The 15,801-nt window shown below is 34.8% G+C and overlaps 1 protein-coding gene across 1 annotated transcript in view; it reads right to left on the reverse strand.

The window, feature by feature from the left end:
- The window catches only part of ANKS1B (ankyrin repeat and sterile alpha motif domain containing 1B), a 418,757-nt gene that overhangs the window by 293,593 nt on the left and 109,363 nt on the right, over window positions 1-15,801 (reverse strand). Inside the window, 1 exon segment of the mRNA XM_032689488.1 lies at window positions 1,583-1,748. Coding sequence (XP_032545379.1) covers window positions 1,583-1,748 — 166 coding nt within the window.

A 15,801-nucleotide genomic window follows, 5' to 3' on the forward strand; every position in this document is an offset into this window, starting at 1 on the left:
TATACTCCGGGCCTCTGATACACACTATATTTAACCTTACACAAAACATATTTCCAGATTAAGACCTAAAAATGTCCTTTTTAGGATCTGTGTTTCAGACTGATCTTAATGGATTTACTGTGTCTAAGAAAAATGCTTGTGGTCAGCAGACAGCACGCTTCCAAATCCTGGTATTTTAACTACTGAAAACTCTATCTTTTCTTAAAATACTAGTTACAATGGAAAACTTTCTTGTTGAGCCTCTCTCCCTACCAATTTACTGGATAGGGGTATGGCAGTCTTTCCAGTGCAATATATATGTTTATTGTGATTAATCAATTAGAAGTTTGGGGGGGAAAAAAAAAGATAATTTGGCATTTTCTTCCTTTACTGAACAACAACCCATGATATTGTCCTGCACAGATTGATTATTTTTTAGATTATCAGAGCCAAAACAGTCTGTAAAGTAAGCCTTCAGTGACACAAGTAGCCATGCTGATGTTAAAGTCAGATTCTGGTCCATTCTGTGCAATATGCTATAAAGCTCCTATCCTATTTTGTGCCGCCTCTTAGATTGCTGTTCATAATGTAGATTCCCTCAAGTCTTTTTTAGCCCAAATTTAGTGGAGAGATGGCAATTACGATCCACTTTACCTTACCCTGCAGACTCCAAAGCTCTGTCTTCATATCTGTCCTTATATACTATGCCCAATATAGCTCTGGCACTCTTCCAATACTAGTTCAGCTGTGAGATCAAGAAGGTGCTTCCCCTTACACAGACATGATGTTAGTCAACAAGCATCTGTCATTCGCCTGTAGTCCTGTATATTACCCAAATCATGATTCACAATCAAGATAGCACAGGTCGAAAAGTCAATTGCCTGTTTCAAATAGGTCTCTGCTGCTGAGAACTGTCATTTGTCAAAGCAGACTCCCAGTTTAATTACTTACAGAGAAATGACTATATTCTGAAATTTCTGAACCAGGTGGTGACTAATCAAGAGTTCAAACAAGGGTGATGGAAGAGATCATATAATTTTGGTGAATATAAACAGACTCCTTACAGATAATATCATGCATCTGACTTAGCACAATTCTATTGTTTTTAAACTGTTTTAACTCATTGCTGTTCAAACCTTTATATAATACAAACAAGTCTGTCAAAATGTCATTTAGTATTTTTCTCAATTCTCAGTCACTAATTTTCAAAAATGGAGCAGATCTTCCTTTATGTAACATGAAAACGCAAAGTACTTTACATTTTGAACTAGTTCTATAATGTTGCTAAGCACTTCATTAAAAAAAACAACAGCTTGGTAAATAGATTCCTGCAAAAGGTTGGGCTTAAAGAAACTCTATTTCTAATTTGGCTTTTTGCAACCTTCCTATCTAGTAAAGTATTTAAACCTCTGTTTTGTTTTGCCTTCTACAACTTTTTGCTATTAATCTTTATTCTGATGTTAAGCTCTCATGGTAGCTAATGGAAGACTATAATCATGCTGTGGTAAGTAAACAGTACTGTATGCTTTAAAATATAAACCTATACCTTCTATAACATTACACTTACACCAATGACTATGTAAAGGATTATTTGGTGGTTTACCTGGTCTTGAGGAAGGAACTCTTGCTATCTCTAGGGAACAAGGCTTTTTGGTCACTGCTACATCTATCGAATCACAATGACTGCTGTCATTTTCTGAAGGAACTGCATCCAGAGGTACAGAGGATATTGCTTCCAATGCATAACCTCTCTTCTTTGAATAAGATTCCTGAAATGCAAAAATTCAAGCAGGTAAGAGAGATATTTCTCAGAAGACACAGGAAAAGAACCAGGGTCAATAACTCTAGCTAGTAGGGTTTAAAATTCAGCAAATTAAATACCACATTCTGTTGAAATCCAAATTGTAACAGACTGGAAGAATTACTTGGATTCTAGAAGACAACATTTCTGTTTCTTTAAATTTTTGTGTAATATAATGCTTGTTTAATTTACAGAAAAACTTTATTCATCAAACTTGGTATTTAGTGAAAGCTGTATAACTGGTCTTGCCATACCTGCTTTGCTAGGTTCTAATTCGGGAGATGTCTTTTTTTTTTTTTTTAATTATATCTCATGAGAGTGACAATTACATTAACCACTGCAATTACCTTCTCTTCAGGGATGGGTTTGCAGTATGTTTATATTACACATAAGAAAACTAAAAATATGCCTTCTACATTAGGATGGCAGAATCCCAGTTTGTGAATGAAGATGAAATACTGCTCTACATTTGAGCAAAATAATGATGAAAGGTCCCTTAACAGTGATATATATATAGAAAATTCTACTCATTAGCAAATGTTGAGGGAGGGAAAAAAGGAATTCGATGTTTTGCTGGTACAGTAAACTGTCCAATCCAGCAGACTGCCTCTGCCTTAGAATGTGAATAAGAAGACAATATACAGCTTCACCAAAGTTTCTTGATTTGTGATTTTTTTTTTTTTAATCCCAGTAGAAAGCAATTGCTTGGGCAAAGACATGCTTTCATTTCTTTCTTACACTGGACATGCGGATACTTTGGAAAGTCAAGCATCAGACATAAATCAAATATGATATAATAAAAAGCAAAAGGCAAGAAAGCACCCTGACAGTTATATACTATCATAGCCCTACTCAGAAAATGGTGAAAGAATGTGATGACTAGAACAAACTGTGGAAGAATAATTTCCTCACCAAGAACTTATGTTACCTAAGTAAACTATGGCTGTAGGTAACAGTGACTTTTCAGGTAAATGATTTATACTGTTAGCAGATCATTACATCACTGAATTTTTTTAGGCATTTATTTTTTTTCTGGTCACTTTGGTCATCTGATCTTTATATGAGAATTCATAGTCTGGTAATAATATCCCCTTGAAGGATAGGGTTGAGACGGCAGCAACAGGAGCTTCACTTCAAAATTCTACTTGATGACTTCAGTTGAGACAGATTTAAATTCTAAGCTAAACCACCACAACTAAAGAACTTTAAAGTGAATACTGGAAACAGTGAACAGGGAAAAAATCATATCAAATAAAATAAACAGATACTAAGAATCATTTGTAATTAAAAAAACCCAGTACGCACTATCAAACAATACAAGATTGCTGGTCAGCGTTCAAAAAACATGTCTGAAAGCGGGATGTGATTGTGCCTCTACCTCTTTTACTCTATCCAGTTTATATCTAGTGAGAGTATGAGCTCTTTGCGTTACTAATAGTAACTAATTTTAGCTAGCAGACTCTAAAGACGTAACAAGGAATTATAAAAGTTTGTAAGTGGCCTTCCTGCAGCTCCAAATATAACATTTTTAACTTAAGCCATTTCATTCCTGAATTGATAGAGAATTATTGGGAGGCATCAAAGCAGCTGAAGTGCAATGGCAGGACAAAAGGAGTCCTTCCTACCTTGAAAAAAAAAGGAATTCCTACATTGTCCATTTACCAAAGCAATGACTAGAAGAGCAGATTTCAATTTAATCCTTGTATTCTTCTAGAAGCTTGCATTTCAGTCAGAATGCCAAAACCTTAATAATAGTATATATGCCTAGAGAAGCACATGAAGAAACACTGCAGTCTTAAAATTGTCACCGAACACCAAAGTGAAACTCTTCTCAGCTTCTGAATTTGGCTACATTAAAAAAACCTTTAAAAATTATATACAAAACATTAGAATAGAAATTGGATCATACTTTGTCACCCAATATTCTGTCTGTAAAGGCAGCTAACAGTGCTGACATAGAGAACAGTGAAACCATCATGGGACCAGGACAAGCACGGAGTAATGCTTCTCATCCTGCAACACTTTGAAGGTCTCACATTTCGTAATCAAAAGGTGCTGACTTTGTTTTGCATGTCTACCAATCCAACTTTCTAAAATGCTTCTAAAATTACCTTCTCAAGTTGCTTTTAGAGCTCATGTTCCTTTTTACAGTTTGCATGTACCCCATTTTGCTTTCAGCTATCTCAGCAAGTTTGACTTCGCTAATTCTTACACTTTAGAAGGCAATGAATAGTTGTTCTTTACTTATCCTCTATTTATGATTTCACACATCTTTATCCACTTCCCTTGTCCTCTCCTTTAGGGGCTGAGAAATACTAACTTACACACCCAGCTGTTCCAGGATTTTGACCACCCCTGTCACTGCTCACCCTCTCAGCCTTCAGTGATGTGACAAGAATCAGATTTTCACATGGCATTCAAGATGAGGGCTCACCAAGTAGGCATATTGTCATAATGATGTTCCCTCTTTTGTACTCTACTCCTTTCCTAATTACTTTTAACATTCAGTTTGGTTTTCTGAACATTATTGAACATTCTGTAATTAACACTGCAGAAATATAAACGTCAGTGGAGAATAAATAAAAATGATGGGGTTACTGAGAAAATGGCTGGAATGTAAATTACAGGCAAGTGAATTTTTCCTAAATATCTCCCTAATAAAGCAAATACGATAATAGTATGCCCAACAGTAAGAGTCAAAAAAGAATTAGGACTTTAACAAGTCTGGAATTCTATCAAGTGATTATATTAAGACAACAAGCCTTAATTAAAAATTCCATACGTAGCAAATTCTCTTTGCTGCAGAAAAGCATTGTAAAGCCTTCTGATTGTTGCAGTGTGTTTTCAATTTTGCTGGTCCCGAGCATTTCTAGAAATTTTTAGGATCTAAACTGTTTCAATTTAGATGTTAGCAGATGACATAACATTGTCTACAAATATCAGGGATAAAGCAATGTGATTCTGTTTTTTTCTAAGATTAAAAGTATTCTTAATAATATCTTCAGCATTCTTCTCAATAATATCAGTTCTATTGTCTCACCTCACCAAGTGCCATAACTAGTAACTCTACAGTAATTCTACATGTCCAAGTTATCATCTTCATAATAAAACCTTCTAAAAGTAATTTTCCATTATCTTCAGTCCTGAAATCAAAATAATCTGTGTAATTTTTGTTTTAAAAATAGAGATTATTCCATCTCAAATTTCTGTCAACTATTCCAAAATGTTGAAAATTAGACATGTAACGGACTACCACTATCAAGTCAGAATTAGTCCTTACTTGAAATTGCAACTTCATAAAAGTAATGTGCTGGGCTTCTAGTAGATTAAAATAAGTCTTTTTTGTGGAAAGGATAAAAATACATACACAATAGAAGTAATTAAAAAAAAGAGAGAATATAGAGAGATAGAGAGTGGGTGAGTCACTGGGATAGCATTAGAGAACAGTCACCCATACTGATAAAATCTAAAGCAGATTTTTGTCTTGTAGAAAGAAACAGCAGTGACAGTGAAGCTGGAGAGCACATGCCAGGGACACACTGTGGGCCTTATTCATAGGCCTCCGGGTTTTTTCTGAGCATATGCTTGATAGTATAATACCTATGAAATGTTATCTGAAACCTTAACAGGACTAAAAGATTGTTTATCAGTGGGAAAGAATTTGCTTCTAAAATATCTATTGCAAATAACCATTGCAAAGGGTTATATACAATTGTGAAACACTATGCCATAACACGACTAAATCTTCAAAAACTACATGATGTTGAGTTAGGCCTTTTTCCCACGTTTTTGCCAGATTTCTAGCTACTCTTGCTTCTGCCTTCTATATACTGTTGCATTTCTTTTAAGAATCAAACTGAATAATGTATACTTAAGGACTGAGATATAAGCAGTATATACAAATTTGTGTTTGTATGAGCTATGAATGAAATGAAAGAGGCTCAGCAGGCATCTAATCTGAACAGACACGCTGACAAGAAGATAGAATTTGTACTTAACAGAAAATTTTCAATTCTTCCATCTCCTTTCCTACAGAAATCAGGTCAGTTGAAGCTTTAATACTTCCCTGGAACATGGGACAACACACCAGAGTCAGACATGACTTTCTTCTTAAAGGAGAAATAATCTCATAAATGTAGAAAAGAGGAATGCAATACATCTGACATCTTTGGAAATATTTTCTTTCATTTATATAGACAATGAAGAACTTCTACTAAACTCTGACATACCCCTTGAGATCCTTTTCCCCTGGCTTGCTGCATGCCAGAGGACCAGCATGAAGAATCCAAGTGACTCTCCTTCAACCATAGTGGGATAAATTCTGCCTACTTCTTCTTAAGAGAGTACCGTGACACTTTATTAATTAAAACTGTGGAGAATTATTGATTCTCAACACTCCGTCAACCCCAAGCTGATGATTACAATGAGAGTGAGCAATGAATATTGCATTTATCCCATTTATGTCATAGAATCATAGAATTATAGAATGGTTTGGCTTAGAAGGGACCTTTAAAGGTACTCTAGTCCAGCCCCCTGCAATGAGCAGGATATCTTCAAGTAGACCCGATTACTCAGAGCCCCATCCAATCTGATCCTGAATGTTTCCACATATGTGGCATCTACCACCTCCCCTGGGAAACCTGTTAAGAGTGTTTCACCATCCTCATTATAAAAAATTTCTTCCTTACATCTAATCTGAGTGTATTTGCATCAAACATACTTCCTGACATTTGTAAACAGACTGATGTATAATCTTATTGAATTGGGACACTTCACACTGGAAAATTAATGATAAGTAATCGAAGGTTGCTGAGAGGAATGAAGAACTCAAGAAAGAAAGAAGTTCTGACCAGTGACCAAAGATAAATAGGATAGTTTTTTGACACACAGCAAGTTGTGGGGGAACTGAACCTGAAGGGTGTTGTGCAAGTTTTCCACGATACTGCACTAAGTAAAACCAACTGAAAGTACTTCCTATGTCACAATAACTTAAACCTACAAATAGATGGTGAAATACTTATTTTGACTACCTTCCCAGTGAAAGATATCAGAAATATTACTATAATTTATGGCTAATAAAAACACATTTATCTATTACTAATAAATTAACCAAAGAAGGTTTCACAGTGTCATGTAATTAGAATAATTTTTTCATGAGTCAAACTACGATAAATGTTCCTTGTTATGACAGCTAGAAACACTTGAATGTGTGATTTGTCATAGAACAGATAATAGGGCTCATGATATATTACAGAATCTGGAAAAACACCAATAATCTCATTTAAGGGTAATGACACTAGAGGATCTACTCTGGTCTTCATAAAGTATTTAGAGTACAGATTTTAACACAGTATTCTCTTTTACCCTCTCATCAAACATCTGAAATGATGTGTTTGCTGTTGTAGGATAATATATATTCAGAGTTACCCGAAATAATAATTTCCCTTTAGCACCTGAAACAGCCTTTGTGAGTAAGTTTCAGTAAGCCTTCCACAGAGTTGAGAAAAACATTAATTTTAAAAATCATGCTAGACTTGTTGTCCTGTGTATTTAGTTAGAAATGTAAATATGATGTGTAATTTTTCAGAAACCGTTCAAAATTTAGATTTGCTTTTTCAAACTTTTTTTGGGGAAAAAAAAAAAAGCATTATTTACATAGCACTCCAAATGTAGTAAGTTTATCTTCTCCTTTACAAATGCATATTTTCACATATCCTGTTTAGAATCTAAAATTTCATATGAAAACTCTACAGACATCTATTCCTGAAAGCTAAGGGTTCCTACAAAGCCTTACAACATAAAACTCACTAATATAGCCTAAACTATAAATGTCTGAAAATATAGGTAAATTGTGAGCATAATGAATGATGTCATATACTTTATTTAGGAAAAACATCGAATGAAGTCTGAGCTACATTACAGAATAAACGTTAACTTTTTTTTTCTTAATTGGAGTTAACTGCATATCCCTACCCAGTAGAGAGAATATATTTGCCTTTATAATTTCTACTGCAGAAACTCCCTATAAGTGAGACCAGGTGGTAGTCTATATTTTTTCTAAATTTTTAATAATAGTTGGTGATGGCTAACCTGTTAACCTCTGCAGCAGAAACATATGGCTATATTTTAGGTAGAGTTTTCATAATTCTAACGGGCAGATATTCAACATTTAAAATTAAGTTAGATTGTTTTAGTCATGTTACATGCTTTCCCATGCACACAAGGCTCAGGCCATGAAAAAAAGCAGATGCTTCCTCTAATAAATAACTCACTGTGACAAAGAATATACTAAAAGTGTACATAATCTGGTTTATGCAAATGCTAAGGGTTGTGTGTGGCAATGTAGCATAATACAATAACTAGTTTAATAAATGATTCTTAGTTTAGCCGAACAAAATACAATTACAAACTAGAAAGTAATTTCCAGGTTAAATACTCTCTCTTTTTATCCCATTGTGTTTTCATGAAAAACGTTAAACAAAAAAATCACGTCTTGTTTGAATATCAAGTTATAGGAAAATGCCTATTTAAAATAAAGGCTATTATACTAAAAAAGACAAAATGAACTGAAACCTAAGCTCCATGGAAACAATATTTCTCTGCAAGTTGTTTATGCTCTAGTGATTAGGTTTTAAACACACACACACACAGAGTTCTAATGGAAACAGCAAACATGAAGTAAGAATATTTCCTCACATTATAAGGGCCCAACCCATGGAAAATGTCAGATATTGAGAAACTTTAAAGTGGAGTCAATATTTACTAGACAGCAAATGCAGAAAACAATTCATGCACTACTCTATGTTAAGCAGACTGGCCAAAACTTTCTCACATTTTATAGCTTAATTTCTATCAATTACTGTGCCAGTAAATGAAAAATGTATGGCTTGCTGTGGAGGGGAGAGAGGAATTGAATACACCTAAGTAGATCTTGACACGAAACACATCTGTGTGAACAGTAACCCTAGAACTGTAAACTGACTTGATCGGAGGACAGCATCACTAAAATGAGACATTATGGAAGACACTTCCCTTGAAAAGAAAGCTTTAACATCAGTGTGTTAATTCACTATCTATTACGAATAATCCATGCATTTTTAGAAAATATTCTATATCTGCCCATGCATCTTGTCCTGAAGTCATGTAAACTGACATATCTGCACAACAGAAACCAAATAACTGATATCACACATAATGGATTTGATAGAAGTCATAAATAAAAATTTGCTCTTTCAGGAAAGGGAATCTCCTGTGTTTAAAAGTTTTTGGCACTGAAGAAATAAAAATTTAATTATGTTTGGTATAAAAGTTATTATTGCAATAGCATAAGCCAAGAAGATATCTCTCCTTTGCATGCTCCCACAGTAAAACTGAAAGAACAAAAAAAACTTTTTTCAAAATATTGAAGTTATTGAGAGTCATTTTATCACAAACTGAAAACTTTGTTGTGAATCATACTTTTATCTGTTACATAACAGAAGAGAAAATGAGATACAAAATCAGTAGCAAAAGAATTTTTAAATTGCACGCAAAGTTTGTAAAAGTTAGTACTTCCTAATTAAATAGGACCAAATAAACTTTGTCTGCAGTATTTATGGTATTTCAGCAGTGTTGAGAACTGAGCCTGACAGTAAGAGACAATCAGAGGGAAAGTAAATTCACACTTTAAGTTAGAACTGGTGCATAAAAACCATAAAACAAATTATTCCCTGACAACAGGAGAAATAAGCATCACAGCAGTAGACAAAAGTTAACAGAATATTGTCCATATATCCTTATATATTCTTAAAGAACCCGGTAATTTTCTATTTCAAACCATAGTTCTGAATGGGACCCTATGAACTCTGCTGTTTCGTGGGCAAAAATGTGCCAAAGCCCACTAACATTGATATCATGGGTATTTAGCCTTATGGATACAGTAAGTTCCATCTCATCATACTGCCTATATGCTTGGCAAATTTATGAGGACTGATGTGGTCATGTTGAACCCTAGTAGCTAAGACCTTCCAATGAGCATAATTACATAATTCACTACTCATCACTGAAGGAAAAACATTTTGCTAAGAAACATGTTACTTCCTGATGGCTCTTTAAACAAGAAATTCCACTGTTTTAACATCAGAGCTCTACTGCTTTAATTGTTACTATAATAATTTCTGTGGTGTGATAATCTACTTATTCATTGCAAATACTCAGCCTTAGCTATTGTAAAATGAAAACAGAATGTGAAGATTATATAAAATGGAATGAATAAGGATTATAAGGGAACCAAAATCACCTCTTAAATGAAATTTGAACTTAAAAAACTTTCTATAGGTTCACTGCAAGATTCCAGTTTTGGAACAACTCTTACAGAATCATGTGTCTATTTGACAAGAATTACAGCAATATATATTATTAACACCATTCTAGATAGAAGAACATAGAACACAGAACATGAGATTCCTCATTTCCTCATTTCCTAGCTGAATTGCCACTCTGAGAGACCTTAAAGTCTAAAGACTTTAATAAAGAAATCCAAGATACCTTATCATGAAAACATGAGATGATGTAGTCTTACATATCAAGGGTCCAAGGGTTGGACTTGATGATCTCAGAGGTCCCTTCCAACCCAGCTGATTCTATGATTCTATGATATTTCCCTTTGATATCTAAAATATGGACTCTCCTTAACCTCAGTTTCATTTTATTTTACATCTAATTCATGAGTTCATCATCTAGTGAAAAAGTCATAAAATCATTTGGAGATTTTAAGAATCTCTTAGCCATAGTTTTGAATTTTGGTAAAAATATAAGTATCTCTTCATAAAGTTATGTTTGTATGGAAACCCAAGAGGGATTAAGCACATTAATGCTTACGCTCAAGTAATTTGTTGTTTCAGGATCTATCTCATTTTAAGACTCAGTATAAGGGATACGAGTACTAGAAGTTTTTAGTGAAATACAACAGCCAGACATGACTTTAAACCCAAGGCATGCAATTTCTTTTGCACAGCAAGAGAGGATTCACTGTTACAGACTACAGAATTGTTCTTTTAAAAGCCCAGCTGTCAGTCAGGTCTTTTCTTCAGAACGAAATCAAGTTCCATACATTTTACAGACTTCTTCAGGGACTTACTCTATGAAGCCATGAATTTCCCTACTACTAAAAACTGAAGCAGTAAAACCACCCCTCACAGTTTCCAGTATTAGCTTAGTTCCCAAATATATTTGTACCACCACTGAATATAAAAAAAAAACAAACAAGCCAAAATAGAAAATAAGTTGTTAGGCTCAAAAAAAGTCCCAAAATATCAAGTGCCTTTAAACAGCCCTTCACAGAAATACAACCTTAGACAAAGCCTGACTTAATGGCTAATCAATGTAGTAAATCCATGTAGTAATAACCGTGTTCAGATAGCACCACAACTCCTTTGTTACCAGCTTTTTTGATTATGAGTTTTTTTGGTTATCAGCTTTTTTGCACAGAAACTCCTTTGCTTCTGTTGCTATCAGAGGAACAACAAATACAACATACCTAGGATGGCTTTTTTCCCCCACAAAATGTAATACCGAACAGTAATCCAATTTGGTCAGATTGATGAGGAACTCCTACATAAATTTTCAAGTTTCAATATACTGTTTTAATATTTCTGTTATGAAGTAGCTGAAGCTCAAACGTGAAGTTTTTAACATAAAGTTGATCTTCGTTTATATACAAAACTAATTGCTATGTGTTATTGTTATCCATTTGCTGTGCAATTCAAATTGATTTTTGTTGTTGTTTTGCTATAATTTGTCAGGTGGTACTGAAAGTAAAAACATTCCCTGGAAGTGTGTGTTCTGGTTACCACTAAGTTTCAAAGCACAAAACAACAAAATGTGACATACATACTATTTGAGATCTTCCCGGATGATCACTGTGCCGTGTTTCAGTTAGGAATGCGACAGTGTTCAATTCAACATTAATTTCTACATTAATTTGAATATCATTAATCAGAATTAAATTTCATTTTGTAAAACATTACAGACATCAATATTTCAGATTATTTCTGACATATATCAACAATCCCCGTATTTTTTGACACCTCTCTCCTTTCACTCTCATCCCATTTAATTGTGCTGTTTTGTGACCACAGCAAGAGACAACTCATCCCAGCAGTGCCTACATGTACACAGTGCTGGACAGGCATAGCCATATTTTCACAGTCATTTACAAACTGCAAAGCTAATCCTAAATTTTGAAAGAAATTATCTCATCTGAAGTCACATAGCTAGAATTTTAGAGAGAATTATAAAATGTAGATGTTAACAATTATATGAAAGAGAGTTCTGGAAATCATCTCGTCCAAATTTTCATTTAAAGCAGAGCTATCTTAACCATTAGGTTTCCTTGACCTTGACCTGGACCTTGACCAGGATTCTGAAAACGCCCAAGGATAAATAGATTACAACTTCTCTAGTTATGTTACATACCTGTATAGTAGTGTCTAGATTATACAACTACTGCAGTAAAAATGCATTTGCCATAAGACATCTACAGTCCATAGGCAACTGGAAATTTACACTATGTACAGGAACAAAACACACAGCTTCATTCCTTAAAACACCATCAGAAAATGCAGCATAGCACTAAAATAAGCTACAATCTTTTTCAATATACTTATTTCCCATCACTGTTCAGCAGCGTATAATCATCACCTGCTGATTCTTTCTAGGCAGAATGCATACTGCAGTTTTCAGTAGCTGCTTCAGTGTGTGGGTGGCATGTTCCTGAAATTACTAATAAAACTTAAGCTTACTGCAGAAGAGACAACACTGAAAATCAAGAGTTCAACAGAAATATTTTTTTATGGGCAATATAGCTCTCCATGTCATTCCTATTTAAGTAAACTCATCATTTAACCTACTAAATTAGGAAGAGAAAAAAAATATTTTTCACTGAAGGTTAGAAACTATAGAAAAATATTATAGATAATATAACAATCTTACTGTGGCTATTCATGCTCAGGAATATTGTATGTCAAAGTTTTCTTTACTATGTCTATATCATCACCTATCAAATTAGTACATCACTAAACAAGACAGCATGTTTCCTCCTGTGTAACATATAAGTTAGATAATGCCACAGGACTTTCTAATTTTGGAGAACTTTAACACCAAGTAAGGTCAGCTAAGTCTGTTTCTTTACTAGTCTAGTTTGCAATGTGCTTCCGCTGAATACATTGAAAGGCAAATTTATTAGTGAATTGAAGGATGATGCCATTTCTTGGGCCCAAGATGAAACACTTTAGCTATTAGTGTTTAGATAAAAATACACACTTTGCTTCTCTCTGTTTTTATTAAAGAACAAAGAAGAAATATTTCCTCTTCTATACTACCTCTCCTGCACCTTAGCAGTTCAAAAAATTACTGTAACATTCGCAGAGCTTAAAATCTAAGACAATTTTTAGATGTAACTGAGAATAGAACCAGTTCAAACTGAAAGAATACACTAAAATCAAAACAAATAATGCAAAAAAAATTTCCCAGTATTAAAGTTCTCCAGAAAAAGACAAGATATAGTCATGCTGCATCTCTCCAGAGAGTGTCAGTACAGAGATTTTTTCAGGCATAGACTCGATCTCTATGTGAAAATTGAGTTAGCTCCTTATTTAATTAATTCATCTCTCATGTATCCAGAACTGTCTTTGAAAATGTAAACATAATTGCAACATAATTATTTTCAGTGTCAAGCTTTCTATAGAACAACCCTAACAGCTCCTACAATACAAACCATAAACAAAATTTCTTCCCATTAAAAATTACTTTTTAAAATTACATAAAAAGAAGTGCAGACAGACAAGATGATCTTCTGGAAGGCAGACATGAAATACATAACCCTATTAACTGATGCATCAGACTCCAAACTCTAAATATTCCTATCACTGCCTATACTGGTAAAGAAACAGTATTATATACAGTTCATCTCCTAAAAATGTAGTTAGGAGTCCACTTTCTCTTCCCTCCCTCTAAATAAGAGGCATTTTGGTAGGAAATCTCTCTTCCACAGGAGAACATGAGACAAAGTTGCTAGAGTTCCTACCACTAGGAATCCAAGAGTTACATAAGCAGAATGTAGATCAGACTTAGAAGCAAAACGTGAAGGTCTTCCAGAAGCCCATTCCTTCTAAAAAGATGAAAATCTGGCATTAAGCTAGAAACATAATATTTCTTTAAATATTTAAGTAAATATTCCATATCTGGCTATAGTTTTGTAAAGAGCCATGCTTCCTGGCCACTGGCAACACGATAATTTATACTTATGGCTTTTAAATCAAAGTTCAATTTTTCCATAGTAACTGCATTGGTCTCTTTACAGACATTATTTTTATTTTGTAATAGTTAGACAAATGAAGTGTTCCTTGTTGTCATCATGTCAAACACTGGGAATAACTGTTAGGATTTTTACGTTATACATACAACACAATTCAAGACACAGCGTAGCTGAGCTGATCCATCAGCTTCCTAAATGGGACAGAGCTAAACCTGCCTTATCTCACAACTACTTTATATCACAATTAGAAAAACATGTTGGCATGGCTGTCAAGATTAAGATGTGTGAACTGGTTGCTTTAAACTGATAATACTGCAGAGATCATACAGGACTGCAGTACTCATCTCTCTGACACTGCAGACAGCCCTGTATTTGTCCCTGTACATCAGGCCCTGTTTGCCTGTTAGCAGAGAAATATTCAAAGCACACTATTCATGAAAAAGAAAATGTAATGAAAACTACAGTTTCGTATATTTGGAGTATAATGATTTATTCTAAAGTTGTATGTGGGTACTGATACACTTCATAAAATAAATATACTAGGAGTTGAATAGTAAATAAACCTGCACTGCAGAATAGATTATTAAGAACAAGAAATTATTTTATTACTGGCAAACAAGAGTGTTCTACACTTATTTACCACATTCCTTACACCTTCCGAACCTTGCGCTCCTTAACCAATCAATAAAGCAAACAAATTACCTCAACCAAACTGATGTTTATTCAAATTGCTTCCCGCTACTTTACCAAAACCTATGTTCAGGCAAAGTAGGAGAGAAAGGACCCATCCCTTGTCCAATCTTCTATGTTTCTGCCATAAAGAGACTTTATGAGAGAAACAGCTGAAGTACTTCAGTCCCTTCACCTCCAGGCCAGAGCTGCTTAATGCTATATAATGAGATTAAGTAAGTTTCATTTCTGTCTTCCCCATAAGGAAGGAGTGAGAAACAGAAGCAGACTGACATGCACAGCACTCTCCATCATTCATGCCCTACTGTTACCAGAATTGCTCTTATAGTTTGGTAATGCATAGCTACACCATTACAAGACATGTAAACCTTTTTTTTTCCCCAAACCTGTCTGCTCTTGCATTATGCTCCATTGGGAATATTCCTGTGTTGGAATACTCTGTCTATACAAATGTCAGCCAAGATACACAGGTAAATGCAGATGAAATACGTTCACACATATATGGAGAACCTGTATATGTAGTGCATACAACGCAATCTAGTACATCAGGAAGTGTTCCTTCTTGGTCCTACTCTTTTTTGCTGCAATAACAGGTCAAGTAAGAACCATATTTCAACTCAGCTTCCAGTTTATGTATTTTCTTGCTTTTATCAGTATCTGTCACAGTGCTGAGTGCAGCAATAATTCTTACTGTCCCTGAACAGCCTCACCTGGTGCCCTTACCCACACTGTGCACGTGGGCCCAAGCAGCCTCATTTTACCTCAGCCTTGGGCCCTCAGTTCCTGGCTGAGACAAGGTGCATGAGAGCTCATCTCTAACTCTGCCTGTGCTGATCCAGAGACCCCAGTGACCTGGACCCTGATTTGCTGACTGGCTTCCCAGCCTGCCTCATCACCATAGACATCCTGGTGATCTACTGCCAGTTCCTGATTAACCTCACCAGTCCTGATCCCAACCCCAATATGTGGACTGACTTTCCGGCTTGACATGGGAACTGCCTGAGCATCACAAACTTGTCTGATGTACTGCACTCAG

Source organism: Chiroxiphia lanceolata, chromosome 5 (genome assembly GCF_009829145.1).
Source record: "Chiroxiphia lanceolata isolate bChiLan1 chromosome 5, bChiLan1.pri, whole genome shotgun sequence".
In the NCBI taxonomy this organism is placed as follows: domain Eukaryota; kingdom Metazoa; phylum Chordata; class Aves; order Passeriformes; family Pipridae; genus Chiroxiphia; species Chiroxiphia lanceolata.